At 51.6% G+C, this 23,993-nt stretch overlaps 2 protein-coding genes across 3 annotated transcripts; one reads left to right on the top strand and one right to left on the bottom strand.

Annotated features, from left to right (window-relative positions):
• Positions 1 to 15: 15 nt before the first annotated feature.
• LOC100434117 (breakpoint cluster region protein-like) lies at positions 16 to 7,229 on the bottom strand. Its single transcript, XM_054543615.2, has 4 exons — positions 6,413 to 7,229; positions 2,688 to 2,797; positions 1,280 to 1,410; positions 16 to 224 (listed from the first exon to the last, which is right to left on the bottom strand). Exons 1-4 carry the CDS (start codon positions 6,428 to 6,430, stop codon positions 28 to 30), a joined length of 456 nt encoding a protein of 151 aa, XP_054399590.2. The 5' UTR covers positions 6,431 to 7,229; the 3' UTR covers positions 16 to 27.
• Positions 7,230 to 8,971: 1,742 nt separating this feature from the next.
• Positions 8,972 to 22,511, top strand: ZNF74 (zinc finger protein 74). 2 transcript variants are annotated; one of them, XM_054543614.2, is made up of 6 exons: positions 9,003 to 9,526; positions 10,198 to 10,283; positions 14,750 to 14,810; positions 15,501 to 15,627; positions 16,146 to 16,241; positions 20,207 to 20,609. In XM_054543614.2, the coding sequence occupies exons 1-6, from the start codon at positions 9,493 to 9,495 to the stop codon at positions 20,484 to 20,486; spliced, it is 684 nt and encodes a 227-aa protein (XP_054399589.2). In that variant the 5' UTR covers positions 9,003 to 9,492; the 3' UTR covers positions 20,487 to 20,609. The 2 variants fall into 2 exon arrangements, with proteins under 2 accessions (XP_009232403.2, XP_054399589.2); XM_009234128.4 differs by lacking the exon at positions 14,750 to 14,810 and having other exon boundaries at positions 8,972 to 9,526; positions 20,207 to 22,511.
• The last annotated feature ends 1,482 nt before the right edge of the window (positions 22,512 to 23,993 follow it).

The following is a 23,993-nucleotide window of genomic DNA, read 5'->3' as shown; positions in this document are numbered from 1 at the left end:
TTTCCCACACCTCACTTTTCACAGCCTCTAAGGGCAGCAGTACACGTGGAGGAGATGTCTCCCAAGAGGCCAAGGCCTCCAGTGCTCACCGATGCCCTCAGCGAAGTTGGGGTAGAACTCATCAGTGAAGAGGGGCCCGGGCAGCTCACGGAAGTACAGCTTCAGCGTGCCTGCAATGGTGTTCACGTCCATCTCGCTCATCATCACCGACACGTCCTTGTTATCTGGAAAGAGCACAGAAATGCAGCAGCCTCCTTGAGGATCCCGAGTGAGTCGCCCGCCATCCCTGCCTTGGCTAAAACACCGTCCCTGCCACGCTGACCACTGCGTGGTCCCTCCCAGGCTTTGAGCAGCTCACGTGACTCCTCCCAAGAGCTGTGCATGGTTCTGTGTCTGCAGAATTGATAGGGGTGCGTGGGCATTCCCATTCCTCTCCCCTGCTTGGCCCGATGTGATGGCCAGGAGGAGGCCAGCGTGGCAGGACACAGCGCCTGTGTGGGGATTGGGTGGCTCTGCCCTGTACACAGCAACCACCCCTGCACCAGTGTCTTCCCATAGCAGGAAGGCCGGGGGAGAATCTGACTGGTTTCAGTGTTTGAACCGGTGTCTTCCTTTGGACCCAATTGGCCATTGGTGCTTACATCCTCACCACAGGCCAGGTCCATTCTGGGCCCCCAGAGGGAGCTGAAACTACCACAGGGCCCTCCCAGGGATGCTGGGCATTCTAGGGGTCCTGGTCAGGGTGGGTGGTGTGTGCCCCCAAAAAGAGCCTGCAGGCACAAAGCCCTGTTGCTTTGAAGATGCTGGGCAAGGACCCTCTGGGGTCCCGGTGCCCTCCCCTGGCATTTGAGGCAGCTCCAGGTCTTTCATAGCTTCTGAGGGTTGGTGAGATGGAGGCGGAGATGTTAAAGCCCCGGTCTGAGCTGGGTCCCATCAGTGCCTTCTGCCCTCTGCATCCTCAAGCAGGGCAGTGGACAGACTGCACTGAGTCCTGGGCTTCCACCTCCTGTCCACCCCCAAGGCAGAAAGGCCAAGGCCCCAAGGAAGCCACTGGTGCACCCCAGCAAGCAGCATCTGTAGCTAGGATGGTTTAAAAACTGGCCTCTACAGAAGCTCCTTCTACAACTCTTGTCTTCTCTTTCTTAAAAATAATAAAACAGTAAATGAAGAAAAGACACAGAGAAGGATGTGACATGCCCTGGCCATGGAGCGCTCTGAGATCTCATCGCGGACACCGCCACCCACACCTCCATCCCATCCTGAGCAGGCCGACACTCACTGACGTCGAAGGCTGCCTTCAGTGACTGGATGTCCGTGGCCACTCTGGACACGCGGTAGATGCCCACCTCCTCCATGCCTCGGTGCTCCACACACTGGCACATGATGTAGGGCACCTTGGACCTCTCTCTCCTGCAGGAGGAGGGAATGTTCTCAGTGTTCTGACAGCCCTGCTTGGGCCACAGCACAGGAGACCTGCCCCCTATCTGCACACCCAGAGGTGGGGTGAGGACGGTGACGAAGGTGCCCAGGTCTGGGGCTGCACACAGAGCCTTATGCATGCCTGTCCTCCCTCTGCAAGCTCAGTCCTCATTGCATGTACTTTCTCAGGACCTTTCTAAGAGGCTGAAGCAGCCAGACCCTCTGCAAGTCACACATGATCTTTGTGGGAAGGTCAGGAGGCCTGTCTAAGTAAAGTCAGCACAGGAAGGGCATCTGACAGATTCCAGATCTGGGGTTAGCAGCCTGTGCTCCTAGCTGGGAGATCAGACCCGGCATTGGTCCTGCCATCCATGTGCTGTGTGAGAGGAGAATCCCTGACCCCTGCTCCGGGCCCAGGCCTAAATAAACATCCCACGAATGAAGGGTTGCCTCAGCACCAGTACCCTAAGTCCTGCAATGCTAAGTGCTTTTCTTCTCTGAGTCTTAGCAATGAACAACTCCAATACCTCCACACAGGACACTAGAGTAAGAATACTTCAAAGTTAGAACACAGTGCTGTGCAGAGGCCTTAACTTTAGTTCTGTTTTGCAACTGGATTTAGGAGCACATCAAAGCGGCTTCTCAAGCCACCCTCATTAGCAGTGGTTATTTGGAGGAGCTGCTGATGGAGTCCTCGCTGCTCACGCCCAGAGCCCTCCCAGAGTGCTACCAAGTGCCTGCTGTGCAGTTGGGGGTGGGGAGTGGTGTTTAGACACAGATAGGAGTCCAGGGTATGACTGATGGAGGCCCTGGCCTACATGACCAGCAAGGTCAGGGGCCCAGCTAGATTCCATCCTGGGGAAGCAAATGAATTCTCAGAGGAAGTGATCTGTGTCTGCAAGAACTGCTCTCAAACCAACAAACAGGCTTCTCTTGGCAACTGACTTGTGACAAAAGGGCAGGGGTTAGTTACAACCATTCAACAGGAACCTGGGACCGTGACAATTTCCAAGCTAGGGCAGAAAACCCTGCATTTGGACAGTTTCTGGAGCCAGCCTACTGCTTCCAAGCAAGGCAGCAAGGACATTCCTGAACTGGTTTGGAGGAAACACAGGAGGTAGCTGAACACACCAAGTGTTCCCTGGGGCCTGACCTCACCGTGCAGCGGCCACGCACAGAGAGGAGAGACCCACACATGCTCTTTTCTGCAGAAACAGCTGAAGGGACAGGCACCCTCAGTGCATGAGCCCAAGCCCCTCCACACTCACTTGGTGACCACAGCAATCTTGACTCCGAAGACCCCCGTCTGTTTTCGGGATGGCATCCTCTTCAAGCTGAACTCCCTGCTGTTGAACTTGACCGAGAGCTTTACTTCAATCTATAGTGGGGAGAAGGGGCACAGTCCTTTAATGCTCCTGGTCCTCATAGCCCAAGGTCCCAAGGGCCCCTGGGGAACTCATCAAATATTTCTACCCACAAGGCATGGAAAGGTCTCAGTGTGAGGTGAGACTGCCCCCCTCGGGGAAGCCCCTAGTCTACTTCAGAAAGAGCAAGGATTTTGAAGGCCCACCTCGGCCTCCCAAAGTTCTGGGATTACAGGTGTGAGCCATAGCACCTGGCCTTTCTTGGCGTCTTATACCATTAGGAGGCATCCAGGGATTTGAAAGAAATTTTTATGCAAAATCTGAGGCTTAACCCGATTTGACTGTCTCCGTTCCTGGACTTTGCCTTTCAACTTAGAAACACTCTGGAGGCCCCAAACTCTAACCTCTGTATCATCAACCCATTAAGACTACTGCTTTCTTCTTGAGATCTATTTCTCTGTGCAACTTTTGAATTTTTATTGGCAAGAGAGTTTGTCTGATACAAACTACTTTGTGATTACTAGAACAGGTTTTTGTTTGTTTGAAACAGGGTCTTGCTCTGTTCCCCAGGCTGGAGTGCAGTGGCACAATCATGGCTCACCACAGCCTCGACTCCCGGGTTCAAGCCATCCTCTCACCTCAGTCTCCTCAGTAGCTGAGATTACAGGCACACAACACCATGCCTGGCTAATTTTGTATTTTTAGTAGAGACGGGGTTTCTCCATGTTGCCCAGGCTGGTCTCAAGCTCCTGAGCTCAGGCAATCCATCCGCCTCAGTCTCCCAAAGCGTTGGGATTACAGGCATGAGCCACCACGCCAGGGCTGGAACAGTTATTTAAAATATTTTTTCAGGCAGGATGCTGTGGCTCACGCCTGTAATCCCAGTACTTTGGGAAGCCAAGGCGGACAGATCCCTTGAACTCATCAGGAGTTTGACGCCAGCCTGGTTAACATGGCTAAACCCTGTCACTACAAAAAAATAACAAAAGTAGCTGGGCATGATGGCAGGCCCCTGCACTCCCAGCTACTCTGGAGGCTGGGGTGGGAAGATCACTTGAGCCAAGGAGGCCAAGGTTGCAGTGAGCCAAGATCTCACCACTGTACTCCAGCCTGGGCCACAGAGCCAGACACTGTCTCTAAGTAAGTAAGGAAGCAAATAAATAAATAAATAAAATGTTTTTCCAGTTGTAACACCAAGTATTTAATGTAGTAAGACATTATTGTGTTTTGGTCTTTAACATCTTCCACTTCAGGCTGGGCACAGTGGCTCACGCCTGTAATCCCAACACTTTGGGAGGCCAAGGCAGGCAGATCACCTGAGCTCAGGAGTTTGAGACCAGTCTGGCCAACGTGGTGAAACCCCACCTTTACCAAAAATACAAAAAAAAAAAAATTATCTGGGCATGGTAGCATGTGCCTGTAGTCCCAGCTACTCGGGAGGCTGAGGCAGAAGAATCGCTTGAACCCAGGAGGCAGAGGTTGCAGTGAGCCAGGATCGCACCACTGCACTCCAGGGTGGGACTCCATCTCAAAAAAAACCCCACACGCCGGGTGCGGTGGCTCACGCCTGTAATCCCAGCACTTTGGGAGGCCGAGATGGGCAGATCACGAGGTCAGGAGTTCGAGACCAGCCTGGCTAACATGGTGAAACCCCCATCTCTACTAAAAACACAAAAATTAGCTGGGTGTGGTGGCGTGTGCCTGTAATCTCAGCTACTCAGAAGGCTGAGGCAGGAGAACTGCTTGAACCAGGACCCGGGAGGCGGAGGTTGCGGTGAGCCGAGATCACACCCTTACACTCCAGCCTGGGCAACAAGAGTGAAACTGTGTCTCAAAAAAAAAAAAAAACACACAAAAATAAAATCTTCCACTTTAAAAATGCTTTTTGCTTTTAAAACTGCATATATAGGCTGGGCATGGTGGCTCATGACTGTAATCCCAGCACTTTGGGAGGCCAAGGTGGGCAGATCACCTGAGGTCAGGAGTTCGAGACCAGCCTGGCCAACATAGTGAAACCCATCTCTACCAAAAATACAAAAATTAGCCAGGCATGGTGGCAGGTGCCTGTAGTTCCAGCTACTAGGGAGGCTGAGGCAGGAGAATTGTTTGAACCCGGGAGACGGAGGTTGCAGTGAGCTGAGATGGTACCACTGCAATCCAGCCTGGGCAACAGAGTGAGACTCCATCTCAGGAAAAAAAAAAAAAAAAAAGGCAAATATATCCATATTTCACTGGGCCTTCACACAGCCCTGCTGGTCAACCCTTGAGAATTGAGGAATCAGAGAGCTTAGGAATCAGAACATGACCTAGGACTTCTTATGTGAGAATCTTAGGCTATATGGTCTTGTGGTAAATGCCTTTCCCAGCCTCAGAAGTCTATAGTGAGCAGAAAGCAATAACAGCATCCTCCCTTCCACTCTTCCCTTCAGGCTGGACACATCCGTGTCCCTACAGCCTTTGTACTTGGGCAGAGACGCAGGTGACAGAGCACTCAATACAGAATCCCTGGGCTCACACTGGCTTTCCTACAGACACACAGGATCCATGAGGCCCACAGTGACATACACATGTACACAAGGATGCACATGCTGATGCTGATGAGCACTGGAAGTCAACACAGAGTGGCATACAGAACACATGCAGGCACACACACAGCCACAACTGGACCTGCGAGGTCCACAGCCCCACAAATGAAGAGAGGTGCATACCATCTCACACAAACTAGAACTTTGAGAGAACCACACACACACAGGTCTACAGATTCACCTGAACAAGATGCCGTCCATAGTCACCGGCATAATGCATCTACTCACTATCACACAGAACACACTCAGGCAAGCAGACATAGATGATACTCCCAACCATCCACAGTCTACAGAGATGAACTGCAGAGTTACATGCACAGATACGCCAGTCATACATTCAGATCTGTGTAAACACAGTGAGGCACACACGTACATACACATTCGCACTTAATACAGAAAGACTCAGACCCAGCCAGGCCTAGTGGCTCAGGCCTGTAATCCTAGCACTTTGGAAGGCCAAGGCAGGTGGATCACGAGGTCAAGAGATCGAGACCATCCTGGTTAACATGGTGAAACCCCATCTCTACTAAAATTACAAAAAATTAGCCGGTGTAATGGCAGGCACCTGTAGTCCCAGCTACTCAGGAGGCTGAGGCAGGAGAATCGCTTGGACCTGGGAGGCAGAGGTTGCAGTGAGCTGAGATCGTGCCACTGCACTCCAGCCTGGACAACAGAGCGAGACTCCATCTCAAAAACAAAAAAAGAAAGAAAGACTCAGACCTGACATGTTAGTCAACAGCCAGATGCCAACAGATAATCACATTAGACTCATCAGCAAGCACACCGTGCACACAAGTTCCACTCCCATGTACACATTCCTGTCCCATGTACACAAGCCTGCACACAAACACACATCCAGACTCCAGAACTGCTGAGACAGTGCCCACATACACACTCATACATAGAGTCACCTGTGCACAGGTGCATGTGCACATTGTTTCACAGAGGCACACCCAGACAGAAACACATAAGAAATGTGAGGCAAAAGCAGACCAACACCTACACCTGTAAGATACAGAGAAACAAACACATACACAAACTTACACATAGAAAAAGACTCATACGCTGTGTAATCAACAGTTCTACACCCCACCAAGGCTCTTGTCCTGATGTGTCCGGAATTGGTGGGTTATTGGTCTCACTGACTTCAAGAATGAAGCCGCAGACCCTCGTGGTGAGTGTTCTTAAACGCAGCGTGTCCGGAGTTTGTTCCTTCTGATGATCGGATGTGTTCGGGGTTTCTTCCTTCTGGTGGGTTCCTGGTCTCGCTGGCTTCAGGAGTGAAACTGCAGACCTTCATGGTGAGTGTTACAGCTCATAAAGGCAGTGTGGACCCAAAGAGTGAGCAGCAGCAAGATTTACTGCAAAGAGCAAAGAACAAAGCTTCAAAAGCCTCCACATTATGGAAAGACAAACCAAACGGGTTGCCTCTGCTGGCTCCGGCAGCCTGCTTTTATTCTCTTATCTGGCCCCACCCACATCCTGCTGATTGGTCCATTTTACAGAGAGCTGATTGGTCCGTTTCGACAGGGTGCTGATTGGTGCATTTACAATCCCTGAGCTAGACACAAAAGTTCTCCACCTCCCCACTAGATTAGCTAGATACAGAGTGTCCACAAGAAAGTTATCCACGTCCCCACCAGAGTAGCTAGATACAGAGTGTGGATTGATGCATTCACAAACCCTGAGCTAGACACAGGGTGCAGATTGGTGTGTTTACAAACCTTGAGCTAGATACAGAGTGCCCATTGGTGTATTTACAATCCCTTAGCTAGACATAAAGCTTCTCCAAGTCCCCACCAGACTCAGGAGCCCAGCTGGCTTCACCCAGTGGATCCTGCACCAGGGCTGCTTGTGGAGCTGCCTGCCAGTCCGGCGCCGTGCGCCCGCACTCCTCAGCCCTTGGGTGGTCGATGGGACTGGGCACTGTGGAGCAGGGGGCGGCACTCGTCGGGGAGGCTTGGGCCGTGCAGGAGACCACGGCGTGGGGAGACTCAGGCATGGCGGGCTGCAGGTCCTGAGCCCTGCCCTGCAGGGAGGCAGCTAAGGCCCTGCGAGAAGTCGAGCACAGCAGCTGCTGGCCGGCCCAGGTGCTAAGCCCCTCACTGCCCGGGGCCGGCGGGGCCGGCTGGCTGCTCCGAGTGCGGGCTGCTGAGCCCACGTCCACCTGGAACTCGTGCTGGCCCGCAAGTGCTGCGCACAGCCCCGGTTCCCTCCTGCGCCTCTCCGTCCACATCCCCCCACAAGCTGAGGGAGCCGGCTCCGGCCTCGGCCAGCCCAGGAAGGGGCTCCCACAGTGCAGCGGTGGGCTGAAGGGCTCCTCCAGCATGGCCAGAGTGGGCGCCGAGGCCCACGAGGCGCCGAGAGCGAGCGAGGGCTGTGAGGGCTGCCAGTACGCTGTCACCTCTCACTGCGTTGCTATTAAAAATGGGTGCTGAATATAAAAATTAACCGGGCGTGGTGGTGCATGCCTGTAGTCCCAGCTACTCGGGAGGCTGAGGTGGGAGAATAGTTTGAGCCCGAGAGGTTGAGGCTATGGTGAGCCGTGATTGTGCAACTGCACTCCAGCCTGGGTGACAGAGTGAGACCCAGTCTCAAAACAAAATCAAACACGGGCACTGCCCAGGGCAGGGGAGGTCTGGGCACAGCTGTGCTGATGTGGGCAGTGGACACAAGTGTCAAGCGAGAGCCTGTGGCCAAGCCTAAGCTGCAGTTAAGGTGGGAGGCTGAAGGGTTTGGAGTGTGCACCACCCTGCCCCACCCGGGACCACCTCTCAGTAGGAATGTGGCAATGCACTTCGGTGCTGGACTCCTACTTCTGGCTGTGTGATTGGGACACGTTACCCCACACACCTGTACTACAACTTCCTCATCTCCCAAATGGGATAATGATAGTTAGCAAACCTCCCTGGATTGCTGTGAGCATTCTGCCAGAAAAATATACTCCAAGCTCTTGAAGTAGGCCTGGCGTGTGGTTGGTGCTCAGTACATACTCAATGTTTCTGTCACTGGCGTCATCACTATGTTCATGACAGAGCCCTGTGCCGCCACGACTGGGCTGCCACCCAGACCTTCCTTTCCTACTCCAAGGATGAACTGTGGACAGGACCCTCTGGGGGGACTAGGCCAAGGCTCTCCCAACTCTGGGGACCCCCGCCCATGGGCCTCAGATATGTGGCTCGAGAAGGGGGAGTGGGGGTAGGGCCCCTGGAAAACCCCTCGAGGCCAGGCCCACCACCCCCAATATCCGTAAGACCAGGGGCTTGAGTCTTTCCTGCAGACAGATGTGAGCAGGAACCCACCCGACTCCCAGTTACTTGGGGACGTGGACGAACTAACAGGACAAATCCCAGTTCCTGGACACCGCCCTCCCAATATCCTCGCAATTAGACACCCATGCAGCGGCACTGCACTGATCCGCACATGGAGATACACAGCGACATTCCCCCGCAAGAGCATGGAGGGTGCCGGAGCTCCCGGCTGTGGGCACAGGAACTACATTTCCTAGAAGGATGTGCTACATATTCGGCGTCCGGACGCAAGCACTGGCCCGAACTCCCTCTAGGAAATGGAGCCTGACGCCTGCGCGGCGCAAAGGCTCCCGGGAGGAGTAGTTTGCGCCCATTCCGCGCAGGCGCACTTTCCTGCGGCGGCCGCATGCTGCTCTTTGTGGCAGTCGCAGTCCTTTTGTGGGAGTCCGGTCTGTCCACTTGCCCGTCCCTCAGACCGTCGGCGGTCTCTGTCCGCCTCGGGACCTGTCCGCTGGTCGCTCCGCGTCCGATGGCTTCGGGCTGCGGAACCTTAGGCCTGGCCCTTGTCTCCCAGCGCGGGTTCGCCGGGAGGAGCGTGTGGCGGGGGTGTGCCGGGGCGTGCGTGCTCCGGGCATGGGGCTGAGCCCGGTGTGGGGAGTGGGTATCTGCGGAGCCAGCCTGAGCCCCACATCAGCCGGGCGCGGGGAGGGGGCTCCGTGCGTGTGATCGTGCAGCTGTGAGCCCGTGGCCGCCCCGCGGGGCTCCGCTGCAGGCCCCTGAGCCCCAGGAGCAGGACTCGCTCTTCAGGGCCTGCCCTGGGTCCTAGAGGCTACAGAGCTGCCCACTCCTCTCGGGGAGGCTGCCGAGGAGGCCATGGAGATCCCTGCCCCGGAGCCCGAGAAGACAGGTACAGCTTCACTCTTGTAGTCAGCGTGTCTGTGGATTTGCACTTGAGGATATTGACACTCAGAGAGATCAGGCCAGTTTCCCAGAAGCATCCAGCATCTTTTTTTTTTTTTTTTTTTTAATGGAGTCTCACTCTGTCACCCAGGCGGGAGTGCAATGGCTTGATCTCCGCTCACTGCAACCTCTGCCTCCCGGGTTCAAACGATTCTCCCGCCTCAACCTCCCAAGTAGTTGGGATTGCAGGCGCGTGCCACCACGCCCGGCTAATGTTTGTATTTTTAGTAGAGACAGGGTTTTGCTATGTTGCCCAGGCTGGTCTTAAGCTCAAGCGATCCGCCCGCCTCGGCGTCCCAAAGTGCTGGGATTACAGGCGTGAGCCATCGCTCCTGGCCTCCTGCTTCTTTCTTCCCCGTGCCCAACCATTTGTTCCCACTCAGACGTGCTTTATTGGGGGTAGCAGCTCTTTTCTTCATGAATTGGAGTGTCTGAGACACAGGCAGATTATTCCTCGATGCTGTTTCTGTTGGTGCTAGCTACTGGGGCTCGTTCCCCACCTGGCCTTGCTGGCAGGTTCTGCCTCCTCTCTGATTCTCACTTGTGCCACGACAGGTGGGCTTTGAGCTCAGCCGTGAGCCTGGTAGCCGTGACCTTGACTCATTTCTCCTTCCCCAGCTCTTTCCTCTCAGGATCCTGCTCTTTCCCTGAAAGAGAATCTCGAGGATATATCGGGTTGGGGTCTTCCCGAAGCCAGGTCCAAGGTGAGTGGCTGTGTGTTCTTCCTTCTTTATGAAGAGGGTTGGCACATTCCCTCCCCAGCCCTAGATCGTCAGCCTTCCACAGACCTTCACCCGGGTACCTGCTGGCCAGTTCTCAGGAAGCTCTGAGCAGTGGGAACAGCTCCAACTGAAGAGTCCAGATGTTGCCCGAGGTGTGCCCTCGAGATGTACTCTATTGAATGTCTCGTCCAGTCCAATTCAGTGGGTCAGTTGCTGGGGATCTCTCTGCCCAGCGGTGTCCTGGGAGCTTTGAGGAGTTGTTTTAGTGGAACCTGAGAAAGTAGGTGATGGCTCACATGGGCTCGCTTTGCCTATCCACGTGCTGGCCAGGGGTTGGTGCAGGATGTTTGCACGTTGGTTTACTGGGATGGAATCAGACAGCGGCACGTGGAGTAGCTCAGGATGGGCTGGATTGCAGCACTGGGTTAAGAGAGGCGGTAGGGGACACATCCCTGTGTGCTTTCCTCTGTACCCGGCCCCTGGCATGGGGCCTTCATGGAGAGTCCTGGAGATTTAGAGAATCCAGGGGCTCAGCAAGGAATTGGCCCTGGGAACTTCTGCAGCCAAGTGGGACCCAGATCCCTCCTTTTACAGACTGTGGACTCTGTTTCTCATTTTGTTTTTCTACGGCAACCACCTCACCCCATGTTTGTATTTAGAAGGGTGCAGTTGACAAAGAGAGCACAGTAGAGTGAAAGATCTGGAGGGATAAGGGGTCTTTGGGTTTTTTTTTTTTTAGCATTTTGTGATTTTGTCAGTCTGCCACTCAAAAGAGGTGACGGCAGATTACAGCCAGCTAGAAACAGCTGCAAAACATGTATTGTGAGCTGTGCCTCACTTCTGTAGTGTGTCACAATGCTTTATAGTCCTCAAGAAACTTGACAGTCAAATGCAATGCATGTTCCTTGCTTAGGGGATAGATCCAAAAAAATTGATAAAGGGCAGTTTGGGACAAGAGGAAATTTGAAAATGGGCTGTATCTTCTTAGGTCATATTGTATCAATATGAAATTTATTGCGTGTGATAATAGTACTGTGTTTATGTAAGAGAATATCCACAGGAGATACAAGCTGAAGACTGTAGAGTGAGACATCATGATGTCTGCAACTTACCTTCAAACGGTTCAGCAAAAAAAAATGTGTGTGCATGTATGTATGTCTGTATGTGTCTGTGCAGCTCCCTCTAGGTGGTAGGGCCCTCGTGCATGTGTTATTCCTATTCCTAAAATATTAGCTTGTTAGATCTTTGAATAACCAGTTGACTCTCCTGAGTACACATCAGCTTTGGCATTTTCTCTTGACAGTCTCATTCTCACTCACAGTTCAAGTTGTTCTGTCTCCTGGGACATCTTGTGTGGTCTGTTCTGACTTCTCTGCTAGTGTCATTACCACATCAGCATCTGATTCCAATGCATACTGTCTGGGCTTTTTATTCCTTTCCCTGCAGAATGATGACACATTGGACATGGAATTCTCCCAGTGGCCAGAAATATCCATCAAAAAGGCCTGTGCGGGCCTCAGACCCTACCCTACTCTTGCTGGTTGATGCTCCCCACACTGAAGCCATGTAGCCTCTGACAGCCTCACTGGCCAACACCATATTCTGATACCTCTGGAGCTATTTTTTTGTTTTTCTTTCTTTTTCTTTCTTTCTTCCTTTTTTTTTTTTTTTTTGAGACAGAGTCTCGCTCTGTCGCCCAGGCTGGAGTGCAGTGGCACAATCATAGCTCACTGCAGCCTTCAACTCCTGGGCTCAAGCAAATCCCCCACCTCGGCCTCCTGAGTAGTTGGGACCAAGGTGTGTGCCCCCACACCCGGCTTGGAGCCTTGTTTCAGCCCATTTTCTCCTTCCCTCGGCTATCGTCATCCTTCATGCCTGCATGCCTCAGTTAGGGGTGTGTTCTCAGCATTTGTCCTCATCTCTACCTCCTCATCTGAAATCCAGTGTTTTGGGGGGTAAGGTTTTATTGAGGTGTAATTTATATACAGCACAATTGTGCAATTTTAAGTATACAATTTGATGAGGTTGAGCAAACGTATACAGTTGTGTAACCAGCACCACAATCATGATACGGGACGTTTCCATGACCCAAAAATGTCCTCATGCCTCTGTGCATTCAGTCCTCTCCCCTCTCCCCTTGGTAACCACTATAGTTTTGCTATAGATTTTCCTCTTTAAGGATTTCATATGGAATTTATACTATGTGGTCTTTTGTCTCTACTTTATTTCGCTTAGCATATGCTTTTGAGTTTATCCATATTGTTGCGTGTATCAGTAGTTTGTTCCTTTTTATTGGTGAGTAATATTCCATTTGTATTAGTCTGCTAGGGCTGCCATACAAAGTATGGCAGGAGGGCTTAAACGACAGAAATGTATTTTCTCACAGTTCCAGAGGCAAGAAATCTGAGATCAAGGTGTCAGCAGGGTTGATTTCTTCTGAGGCCTCTCCTTGGCTTGTAGATGGCCACCTTTTCCCCGTATCTTCACATGGTCTTACCTCTTCTATGTCTGTGTCCAAATTTCCTCTTCTTATGAGGACACCAGTTATATTGGATCAGGGCCCACTGTATTGAATTCATTTTAATTGAATTACTTCTTTAAAGAACCTCTCTCCAGTCCGGGTGCAGTGGCTCACGCCTGTAATCCCAGCATTTTGGGAGGCTGAGGTGGGTGGATCACTTGAGGTCAGGAGTTCAAGACCAGCCTGGCCAACATGGTGAAACCCTGTCTCTACTAAAAATACAAAAATTTAGCTGGGCGTAGTGGTGCGTGCCTGTAGTCCTAGCTACTCGGGAGGCTGAGGCAGGAGAATCTCCTGAACCCAGGAGGCAGAGGTTGTAGTGAGCTGAGATTGCACCACTATACTCCAGCCTGGTTGACAGAGTGAGACCATGTCTCAAAAAAAAAAACCTCTCTTGGAGTTACCAAGGGATGAGACATAGGAATTTGAGGTGAGGGGTATACAGTTCATCCCATTGCTCCATTGGATGGATATTCCACAGTTTGCTTATCCATTCACCAGCTGATGGACATTTAGGTTACTCATAGGCTTTTGCTATTACAAATAAACCCGCTATAAATGTTTGAGTAACGTATGGCTGTGCATTTTAACTTCTCTTGCATAAATACCTAGGTGTGAAATTGCTGAGCCATATAGTAAATATATGTTTATCAATTTTATTGATCTTTTCAAAAAAACAATTTTTTTGTTGTATTGATTTTTCTCTCTTTTCTGTTTTCCATTTCATAGATTTCTGATCCGTTATTATCTCCTTGGTGTCTTAAGATTGAAACTTACTTTACTTACTTTAGTGTCTTAAGATTGAAACATAGATATTGATTTGATATCTTTTTTCCTCATATAGCATTCAGCGCTGTAAATTTCTAAGCACTGCCTCATCTATATCCTACAACTTTTGTTATGTTACATTTTCACTTTTATTCAGCTCAAAATAGCTTCTGATTTCCCTAGTGATTTATTCTTCAGCCATGTTATTTCAGAATGTGTTGTTTCATTTCCTAATATTTAGGGCATTTTCCAGATAACTTTCTATTATGGATTTCTGATTTAATGCTATTGTCATCAAAGAATGAACTTTGTATGATTTAAAGTCTTTCAAATCTACCAAGGTTTATTTTATTTCCCAGAGTGTGGTTTATCTTGGTAAATGTTCTACATGCCCTTGAAAAAAATATGTATTCTGCCTTTGTTGGCTAGAGTGTTATGTAAATATCAGTTAAGTCAGGTTGAATGATGGTGTTTTTTAATTGTTCTGTCAGTTTTTGCATTATGTATTTTGAAGCTTTTTTAGTAGATACATTTATATTTAGGATTGCTATGAGTTCTTAATGAATTAACTGTTTTATCATTATGTAATATTCTCTTTATCTCTGATAGTCCTGTCTCTGAAATCTACTTTGCTATTACTATAGGCACTTCAGCTTTTTTTTTTTTTAATTAGTATTTGCAGGGTTTATCTTTTTCTATCCTTTCACTTTTAACCTATCTTTGTATGTAAAGTGGGTTTCTGTAGCTTGCTTTTTTAATTCAGTTTGACAATCTCCACCTTTTAATTGGAGTGTTTAAACTATTCGCATTTAGTGTAATTATTAATATGGTTGGATTTACATGTCCTTTTTTTTTTCTTTTGACAGAGTTTCGCTCTTGTCACCCAGGCTGGAGTGCAGTGGCACAATCTTGGCTCACTGCAACCTCCACCTCCTGGGTTCAAGCAATTCTCCTGACCTCAGGTGATCTGCCGCCTTGGCCTCCCAAGTGCTGGGATTATAGGCGTGAGCCACCCCACCCGGCCTTGCTATTAGTTTTCTATGTCTTATGTCTTTTTTGTTTCTCATTTCCTCCCTTAATGACTTCTTTTGAGGTAAACACATACTGTTCTAATATACTCTTAATCCCTCTGATTTCGTTAATATTTTTCACCTTTTAGTTATTTGATTGGATGCTGGACATTGTGAATTTTACTTTGTTGAGGAGGTTTTTGGAATTCCGTAAGTGTTTCTGGGATTTGTTCTGGGATGCAGTGAAATTACTTAGTATCTATTTGATCCTTTCAAGGATCAAAGCAAGTCTGGAGTTGGGTGGTGGCCAGGATGCCCAGGCCCAGGGGGAGCAGGCAGGAAGGATTGGAAGGCAGTCAGGTGAGGACTGCAGGTAGCCTCTCTTGGTCCCTTGGGGCACAGAACTTGCTGATATATACAAGGTTTCCTTCCTTAGCGTGTAATAAGATTTTTAGTCTGGGTTCGGATGCTTTTGCATTAGTGAGCTTTGAATAGAGTTGCTGGGATTTTTGTACTATTAATATTCTCTCAAATTTTTAAGTTTGAAATTCTTGACCCCGGGAAGCATAGCATCTCACCCAGGACTTAGAGCCTGATACAACAGCCACGTACAGCCCCTGGGTCCCACCTCAAGTTGCCAGGGCCCTGTGGTGTCTATACAGACCTGCTTTCCCAATCTAGAAGGTGGTGTGGGAATGCATGCCAATTCCCAGCCCCGCTCCCTGCCCCTGGTCCCCAAATTCAGTCATGGTCAGTGTCTACAGCACAACCTTCTGGCATGGGAGAAGGTCACCTGAGGTTAACCCTTTACTTGTAGGGTCCTTAATCAATCTCTGGCTCCTTTGGAACCGTGGACACAGAATCAGCCCTGGGTGAGTGAGAACCTATATGTCATTTCAGGAATCGGTGAGTTTCAAGGATGTGGCTGTGGACTTCACCCAGGAGGAGTGGGGTCAACTAGACTCCCCTCAGAGGGCCTTATACCGGGATGTGATGTTGGAGAACTACCAGAACCTTCTTGCCCTAGGTAAGATCCCCCCAGCCCCAGGCTGGGCGTTGGCTGTCAGCCTTCTTCTGCATGGTAGATATTAAGGAGGATCCCTTCAGTGCTGGCCCTGGTGCCAGATATGTCATGGGGTGGGAAGCAAGGCCTGTGACTTGGGGCACTCATGGCCAGGGGCCTCGGCCACGCCAGAAGTCCCCAGGTGACAGCATGGGAGCTGGTAGCATCCTTGCTTGGTGTTTCCCCTGGTCCTGGGATGGGGGCAGGGAGAGAAGAGAAGAAGGTGGGACCCTGGAGCCCAGCTGGCTCTGGAATGGTCCTCAAGCAATGAAGTAAGGACGTCAGCACACATGGGGTCTTCAGAGTATACACTGGGATTTGGGTTCCAGTCTGAGACCCTCACCGCTTTTGGCCCAGAGGACCTCCAGTTCCCAAAGAGGGTGTCCACTTCACAGGCATTGTCCTTGTTAGGGGGTGGCCTGTAAGGTTGACTGGGCCTGGAGAGCCGCAGCATGCCCAGCCCACTTTCTCTCCACGAGCAGGACCTCCACTGCACAAGCCAGATGTGATCTCTCATCTGGAACGAGGCGAGGAGCCATGGAGCATGCAGAGGGAAGTCCCTGGAGGGCCCTGTCTAGGTGAGCAGAGGCACAGGTAGAAGGGTGCCGGCCCCAGCACCCCTGGTGGCACCTCCTCCTATGGCCTCAATTTTCCTCCCTCAGTTTGCCCCGGCTCCATCTCCCCTTCTCAGGTCCCTCGCCAGACCCTCCCGCCCGCCTCCCTTCAGCACATACTGAGCACCGCCTGTGTGCTAAGACCTGTTCTGGGATACAACAGGGAACAAACCTGGCCACTGGGACCAAATGGCCACCTGCTGATGGGGGTGGGGAGGCAGGAATAGAAATATTGAGCCAGTGGTGTTGGCTGGGCAGCCGGGGGTGTGGGATTGGGGGCAGGGAGGGGCAGCTGGCATTGGTCAGCGTCAGGGTCAGCATCAGCATCAGCATCAGGGCCAGCATCAGTGTCAGGGCCAGCGTGAGCATCAGCGTCAGGGCCATCATCAGCGTCAGGGTCAGAGTCAGCATCAGCATCAGGGTCAGCATCAGCGTCAGGGTCAGGGCCAGCATCAGGGTCAGGGTCAATGTCAGCGAGGGCTTCCAGGCTGTGGCCAAGATGGCAGCCCTCCATGAGGGAAAGGGGACTGGAGTGGGTCTTGAGCAGAAGGTAGTCTGTTTTTCTTCTCCAACATTCTTTTTGTAGACTTCTTTTCTGAGTTGGTTGATGAATAAGTGAATTAAATTATTTCGGCTTAATTTATTGGACAGTGACTGCTGAGCATGTTAGGTGTCTAGAAAGCTTGAGAAACACCTTTCTGTGGGAAAGGCAGCCGATAAGCTGTGGAGCACAGAACATGGGGGTTGGGGAAGGCAGCCCCTCCTCCATCCCCCTCCGCTGCCACACACCACCCAGCCCCAACCTGCAACAGTGGCTGCAGCCCCAGCTTTCTGGTCTTTATTTCTCACCCCAGCCTCTGATGCTTGCTTTGTCCTCTTTAGCAAAATTACAGATTTCAAAAAATTCATATTTTTGTTTGATTCGTATATGTATATGCTGAAAATGAGGCTGAAAGGTTATTGAAATCCTGCATAATCTTTCCACCCAGAGATAGCTTCTCTAATAACTGACCATGTCACTGATTCCTCTGGGCCCTTCCTCTGTGTGCGGATAGGCTTTTCTAAAGCTACACGTGGCCAGGCGTGATGGCTCACACCTGTAATCCCAACACTTTGGGAAGCCAAGGCAGGCAGATCACCTGAGGTCAGGAGTTCGAGACCAGCCTGACCAACATAGAGAAACCCCGTCTCTACTAAAATTAAAAAATTAGCCGGGCATGGTGGCGCATGCCTGTAATCCCAGCTACTTGGGAGGCTGAGGCAGGAGAATCACTTGAACCTGGGAGGCAGAGGTTGCAGTGAGCTGAGATCGCGCCATTGCACTCCAGCCTGGGTAACAAGAGTGAAACTCCATCTCAAAAAAAAAAAAAATTAGCTGGGCGCGGTGGTGGGCGCCTGTAATCCCAGCTACTCTGGAGGCTTAGGCAGGAGAATTGCTTGAACCCGGGAGGCAGAGGTTGCAGTGAGCCATGATCACACCATTGCACTCCAGCCTGTGTGACAGAGCTAAACTCCGTCTCAAAAAAATAAATAAATAAAGCCTTATGCACCCTCGGAAGCACAGCACTCACGCTGGAGTCTGGCTACCGCACTGGCCATGGCGTAGTGAGCGTCCTCACGTGATGTTTACTGATTGCACAGTATCCCTTAGATGAATGTGCCCTGCTGTGTTGTTGGCCCTATTGCTGCCAAAACAACTTTGTTCTGGCCTGGGCCTCTTCTCTCTGCTCTGTGCACCTTCCCTAGACTCTTACCTCTCACTTGGTGTGGATGTGGCCTACGCTATAGCAACACCAGCTGAGCTGCAGCCCTGTGTCACTGACCATCTCGTGGGCCTCTGCTTGCGTGTCTAAAACCAGACTTGGAACTGGCCCTTCCTCCTCCCATCCCTGTCTTTGTAAAAGCTTCCACCATCCACCCAGGCTTGGGTGTTTGCTGAGGTCTCATCCTCTCCCCCATTTCCTCTCTTGCCACCTTCAGTCAACAGCTAGGGCCATCAGTTTTAGCACCTAAATGGCTCTCAGATCTGCTGCTTCCTGTTCATTTTCACAGCCTTGGTTCCAGTCTGAAGTTGCCATTTTCACCTGAATTATTCAGATGGCCTCCCTAACTGCTCGCTCCAACCTCCTTACACACCACCAAAGCCACCTTCAAGACAAACCATTATGCCAGGCACAGGGACTCACACATCTAATCCCAGCACTTTGGGAGGCCAAGGCGGGAGGATCACTTGAGCCCAGGAGTTGGAGGCTGCAGTGAGCCGTGATTGCACCCCTGCACTGCAGCCTGGATGACAGAGCGCGACTCTGTCCCCGCCCTCTGCTTCCCCCGCCCCCCCCCCAAGACACCATATGATCACGTCACCCTCTGTGCAAAAGGCCTTTCTTCCCCGGCTGCCCTCTGAGTCAGGCATCTGGTCACCTCGATCCAATCCACCTTGCCAGGGTCACCTCTCAGCCTTCCTGCCTCTGTGTGTCTTGTCTTCATCTTACTGTCTCAGCTCTGAGCTTCTGCACATGCTGTTCGCTCTCCACCTGGCTACCTGCCGTGTGTGCCATGGCCAGTTCCACTTGCCCTGCTCTTCTGGATGGGTTGGGGCCACAGGAAACACGACCATGCAGCTCTGCCCACTGCACTAGACTGCTCCCTTTTAAGCCTGGAGAGGACAGAATTAGAAATAAAATCTCCTGCCAGCTCAGAAAACCTTGCTGTAGAGATAGAAAAGAAAGAAAGCCTTCTTATTGAATAAGTGTTTAACCAGATGTGGTGTGCAGGAGAGAAAGAAACCTCCCCCTTTGACAGAGGAGACAGATCCAACCCAGCACACAGGGCAACTGTCTTCACCTAAAGGAAGAGTACAGCTTTTGGGGGGGTTTTTTTGTTGGTTTGTTTGTTTTTTGAGACAGGGTCTCCCTCTATTGCCCAGGCTGGGGTGTGGTTGCATGATCATAGCTCGAAGCCTCAACCTCCCTAGGCTCAGGTGATCCTCCCACCTCAGCCTCCTGAGTAGCTGGGACTATACACAGGTACCGTCATTCCTGGCTAATTTTGTATTTTTTGTAGAGGGGTCTCACTGTGTTGCCCAGGCTGTTCTTGATCTGGGCTCAAGTGATCTGCCCACCTTGACCTCCCAAAGTGCTGGGATTACAGGCATGAGCCGCCTCGCCCAGCCTCTTGTATCTTTTTGACAAGCAGGAAGTTACATCTTGGACTGGACTCTTGGACTAGGCTCATTTTGCTTCTGAAAAGGTTTGCATGCGTCTCGAGACAGAGAAAGTATTTACAATTCCCAGTGTTCTAAAGGGAAGCGCTGGGGTGTGGGGGGCCCTTTTTTCCTTTTGGCACCACAGACAATTTTTAATTCATTTATTAGTCCTAGCTACTCGGGAGGCTGAGGCAGGAGAATGGCGTGAACCCGGGAGGCGGAGCTTGCAGTGAGCCGAGATCGCGCCACTGCACTCCGGCCTGGGCGACAGAGCGAGACTCGGTCTCAAAACAAACAAACAAAGAAAAAACATGTATTTGTCCTGTGTATTGCGAGCACCTGCCATGGTATTGACACAGAGCAGTCCGTCAGCCGACATGTCTGTGAATGAGTGTAATCCTCATCAACAGCTCCCAAGCTTGCCCCTTTCTCAGCCCCCTTGGTGCTTGTAGCTGCTCCTTCGGGGATTCCCTTGGCTTCTCCGCCTGTCCTGGTCTTTGCTCTCTGGTAGCTCCTTCCGTGTTCTTCCTCTCCCTTCTTCCCGCTCTTGCTTGCCCATCTCATCCTGGGCTCTCCCTTCTCTCTGCCTGCGCCTTCCAGCCTTGGCCCTGGTGGCCTCTCCTCTCTTTTCTGGGCTTATCTGCATCTCCAGGTCAATTCTCAAATCTGAATTCTAGGCCAGGTTTCCGCTGGCTCACAGAAAATCATTTTCAATATCTTACAGAATGGGAGCTGAAGGCAGTGCTCTCTCAACAGCAGGGCATTTGCAAAGAAGAACCGGCCCAGGAGCCCATCATGGAGCGGCCCCTGGGCGGGGCGCAGGCGTGGGGGCGCCAGGCAGGTGCTCTGCAGAGGAGTCAGGCTGCGCTCTGGGCGCCCGCACCTGCCATGGTCTGGGACATCCCTGTAGAGGAATTCCCCCGCAGGTGTCCCCTCTTCGCCCAGCAACGCGTTCCCGAGGGGGGACCCTTGCTGTACACACGCAAGAACGTCCAGGCCACTGAGGGCAGAACCAAGGCCCCGGCGAGACTGTGTGCAGGGGAAAACGCCTCCACGCCAAGTGAGCCAGAAAAGTTCCCCCAGGAGCGCCGGCAGCGCGGGGCGGGCGCCGGGGAGGGCGAGTTCGTGTGCGGCGAGTGCGGGAAGGCGTTCCGCCAGAGCTCCTCCCTCACGCTGCACCGGCGCTGGCACAGCCGAGAGAAGGCTTACAAGTGCGATGAATGCGGCAAGGCCTTCACCTGGAGCACCAACCTTCTGGAGCACCGGCGCATCCACACCGGCGAGAAGCCGTTCTTCTGCGGCGAGTGCGGGAAGGCCTTCAGCTGCCACTCGTCCCTCAACGTGCACCAGCGCATCCACACGGGCGAGCGGCCCTACAAGTGCAGCACCTGCGAGAAGGCCTTCAGCTGCAGCTCGCTGCTCAGCATGCACCTGCGGGTGCACACCGGCGAGAAGCCCTACCGGTGCGGCGAGTGCGGCAAGGCCTTCAACCAGCGTACACACCTCACACGCCACCACCGCATCCACACGGGCGAGAAGCCCTACCAGTGCGGCTCCTGCGGCAAGGCCTTCACCTGCCACTCATCCCTCACCGTGCACGAGAAGATCCACAGCGGGGACAAGCCGTTCAAGTGCAGCGACTGCGAGAAGGCCTTCAACAGCCGCTCGCGCCTCACCCTCCACCAGAGGACGCACACGGGCGAGAAGCCCTTCAAGTGCGCCGATTGCGGGAAGGGCTTCAGCTGCCACGCATACCTGCTCGTGCACAGGCGCATCCACAGCGGCGAGAAGCCCTTCAAGTGCAACGAGTGCGGCAAAGCCTTCAGCTCCCACGCCTACCTCATCGTGCACCGGCGCATCCACACAGGCGAGAAGCCCTTCGACTGCAGCCAGTGTTGGAAGGCCTTCAGCTGCCACTCGTCCCTCATCGTGCACCAGCGCATCCACACCGGTGAGAAGCCCTACAAGTGCAGCGAGTGCGGCAGAGCCTTCAGCCAGAACCACTGTCTCATTAAACATCAGAAAATCCACTCCGGGGAGAAGTCGTTTAAGTGTGAGGAATGTGGGGAGATGTTCAACTGGAGCTCGCACCTCACTGAGCATCAGAGGCTGCACAGCGAGGGGAAGCCCTTGGCCATCCAGTTCAACAAACACCTGCTCAGCACATACTACGTGCCTGGCAGCCTGCTGGGTGCAGGGGATGCTGGACTGAGGGACGTGGACCCCATCGACGCGCTGGATGTGGCAAAGCTCTTATGCGTGGTTCCCCCCCGAGCTGGCAGGAATTTCTCCCTGGGGAGCAAACCTCGAAACTAACATGATGTGCTTTGGTGTCAGTAGCCGCTTTCTGAGCTACTCAACAAAGAAAGCACGCTGATCCTCCCTGGCTCCTAGATCCAGATCACCTTCCTCCAGGTGTGGGAGCCTTGCCTTATCACCCCAATCAGGTCTGCATGCCAGTGTGCCTCCTCTAGTTAAAGTCAGTCACCTCCCCAGAAGGGCCACACTCCAGGAGGAGAGTTGAGAGTCATTCGAGTTAGTCTTGCCACCTGTTTTCCTTGGTGGGCCTGGAAGTTGTTGACAAGGGGAAAGATCTTTCTTGTCAATAAAAAGAAGGGATATCGTTGGGTGCCATGGCTCACACCTGTAATCTTAACACTGTGGGAGGCCAAGGCAAGGGGATCGCTTGAGCCCAGGAGTCTAGGACCAGCCTGGACAACATGGTGAGACCTCGTCTCTACAAAAAATGCAAAAATTAGCCAGATGTGGTGGCTTGTCCCTGTGGTCCCAGCCACTCAGGAGACTGAGGTGGGAGGATCGTTTGAGCCTAGGAGGTCAAGGCTGCAGTGAGCCATGATTCACAGCACTGCACTGCAGCCTGGTTGACAAAGCAAGACCCTGTGTGAAATAAAAAGGAGGTACATCAACTGTTGTATCCTCGGACGGGCTCCTGACATGGCTTTAATCAGGAGTTTTCTCCATAAACTATTATTTTCAGAATAATAAAACAAGAATTATGACTAGCATTACTTTCCAGTGAACATTATTATATTGCTAGAGAGGAGAATAATCTTGGGTGGTGGGCATTTGGAAAAAGTGAATTTCCTGGACTTACCTCATGTAAATAGCTCTACTGCAGAGCTGTGTGTTAGTGACAGTGCAGTCAGGGGCATTCCCACAGCTGTCACAGCATGGCCCAGCATCGCTGTAGCCAGATCCTAACATGCCAACATCACCTCTTGCCATTTAGCCCCTGGTGAGAAATTGGGAGCTGCCAGGCAGGTGCCCAGTGCATTCAGGGAAGATGGGCACAACATCAGGCTGGATGTGTCTGGAAACTCCTCTTCACTGACCAGGGCTGGGCAGGGCCACCCTGGGCTGGTGAGGCTGCCCTGCAGGGCTTCTCACTATGTAGCACCAGTCACCAGCCCAGGTCACAGAAGAAGCCCCTCCCAGCACCCACTGGAGAGGGGAAGCTGAAGCCCAGGGAGATGGGTTCCATGGTGGTCCCACATGGAGCTGTTGTACAAGCCCTGGAAAAGGTGGCTCTCCCTGTCCCGACACTCTTCAGAGACAGGAAGACAGAGTTAATCTTGAATGAATGTTATTTCTACTTAGTCCTAAGCAAGAATAAGCTGCCCTCTTGGTGATCATACTTTACATTTGTACGGAGTGCTATCATTTATGAAATGCTTTCAGTATGCTTTTTAAATTATGCAGGCAAAATAACCACACTTCAGAAAATGTGGACTTATGAAAAATAAAATCCCATAATTCTTAATAAAACTGCATTTTGCACTTTGATACATTACCCTCTGCTTTGTTCGTGTAGAACTTTGCATTATTTTCAACAGTGTATCTATAGTTTTTATCTTGTTTCCCCCTTTAGCTTTGTAGCAGATTTTTTTTCAAGCATCTAAACTGTCCTTGTTATACTTCTTTTTGTTTTTATTATACTGTAAGTTTTAGGGTACATGTGCACAATGTGTAGGTTAGTTACATATGTATACATGTGCCATGTTGGTGTGCTGCACCCAGTAACTCGTCATTTAACATTAGGTATATCTCCAAATGCTATCCCTTCCCCCTCCCCCCACCCCACAACAGGCCCCAGTGTGTGATGTTCCCCTTCCTGTGTCCATGTGTTCTCATTGTTCAATTCCCACCTATGAGTGAGAACACACGGTGTTTGGATTTTTGTCCTTGCGATAGTTTGCTGAGAATGATGGTTTCCAGCTTCATCCATGTCCTTGTTATACTTCTAAACAGAGGCACAGTGTTCTCTCTGGTCTCTTAGATACCCTTTTGTTGGATGTTGAAGTTATTTCCATGGTGCAGCGGTGTGATCACAGCTCACTGAAACCTCAACCTCCCTGGCTCAGGTGATCCTCCCACCTCAGCCTCCTGAGTGGTTGGGACTTTGGGACTACAGATGTGGGCCACCATGCCCAGCTAAATTTTTTGGGGGGCAGAGGGGTCTCTCTGTGTTGCTCAGGCTGGTATCGAACTCC

The sequence above is a fragment of the Pongo abelii genome, chromosome 23 (genome assembly GCF_028885655.2).
Source record: "Pongo abelii isolate AG06213 chromosome 23, NHGRI_mPonAbe1-v2.0_pri, whole genome shotgun sequence".
Lineage (NCBI taxonomy): Eukaryota > Metazoa > Chordata > Mammalia > Primates > Hominidae > Pongo > Pongo abelii.
This window is presented reverse-complemented; position numbering and strand designations above follow the sequence as displayed.

Excerpts from the sequence above, each read along its gene's own strand:
- LOC100434117 (XM_054543615.2), bottom strand. Across the intron at positions 1,411-2,687 it reads AAGATTGCTGTGGTCACCAA|GAGAGAGAGGTCCAAGGTGC; the intron begins GTGAGTGTGGAG and ends CTCCTCCTGCAG. Across the intron at positions 225-1,279 it reads GAAGGCAGCCTTCGACGTCA|ATAACAAGGACGTGTCGGTG; the intron begins GTGAGTGTCGGC and ends TGCTCTTTCCAG.
- ZNF74 (XM_009234128.4), top strand. The coding sequence starts at position 9,493 with ATGGAGATCCCTGCCCCGGAGCCCGAGAAGACAG. Across the intron at positions 9,527-10,197 it reads CCCGGAGCCCGAGAAGACAG|CTCTTTCCTCTCAGGATCCT; the intron begins GTACAGCTTCAC and ends CTCCTTCCCCAG. Across the intron at positions 15,628-16,145 it reads CCAGAACCTTCTTGCCCTAG|GACCTCCACTGCACAAGCCA; the intron begins GTAAGATCCCCC and ends CTCCACGAGCAG.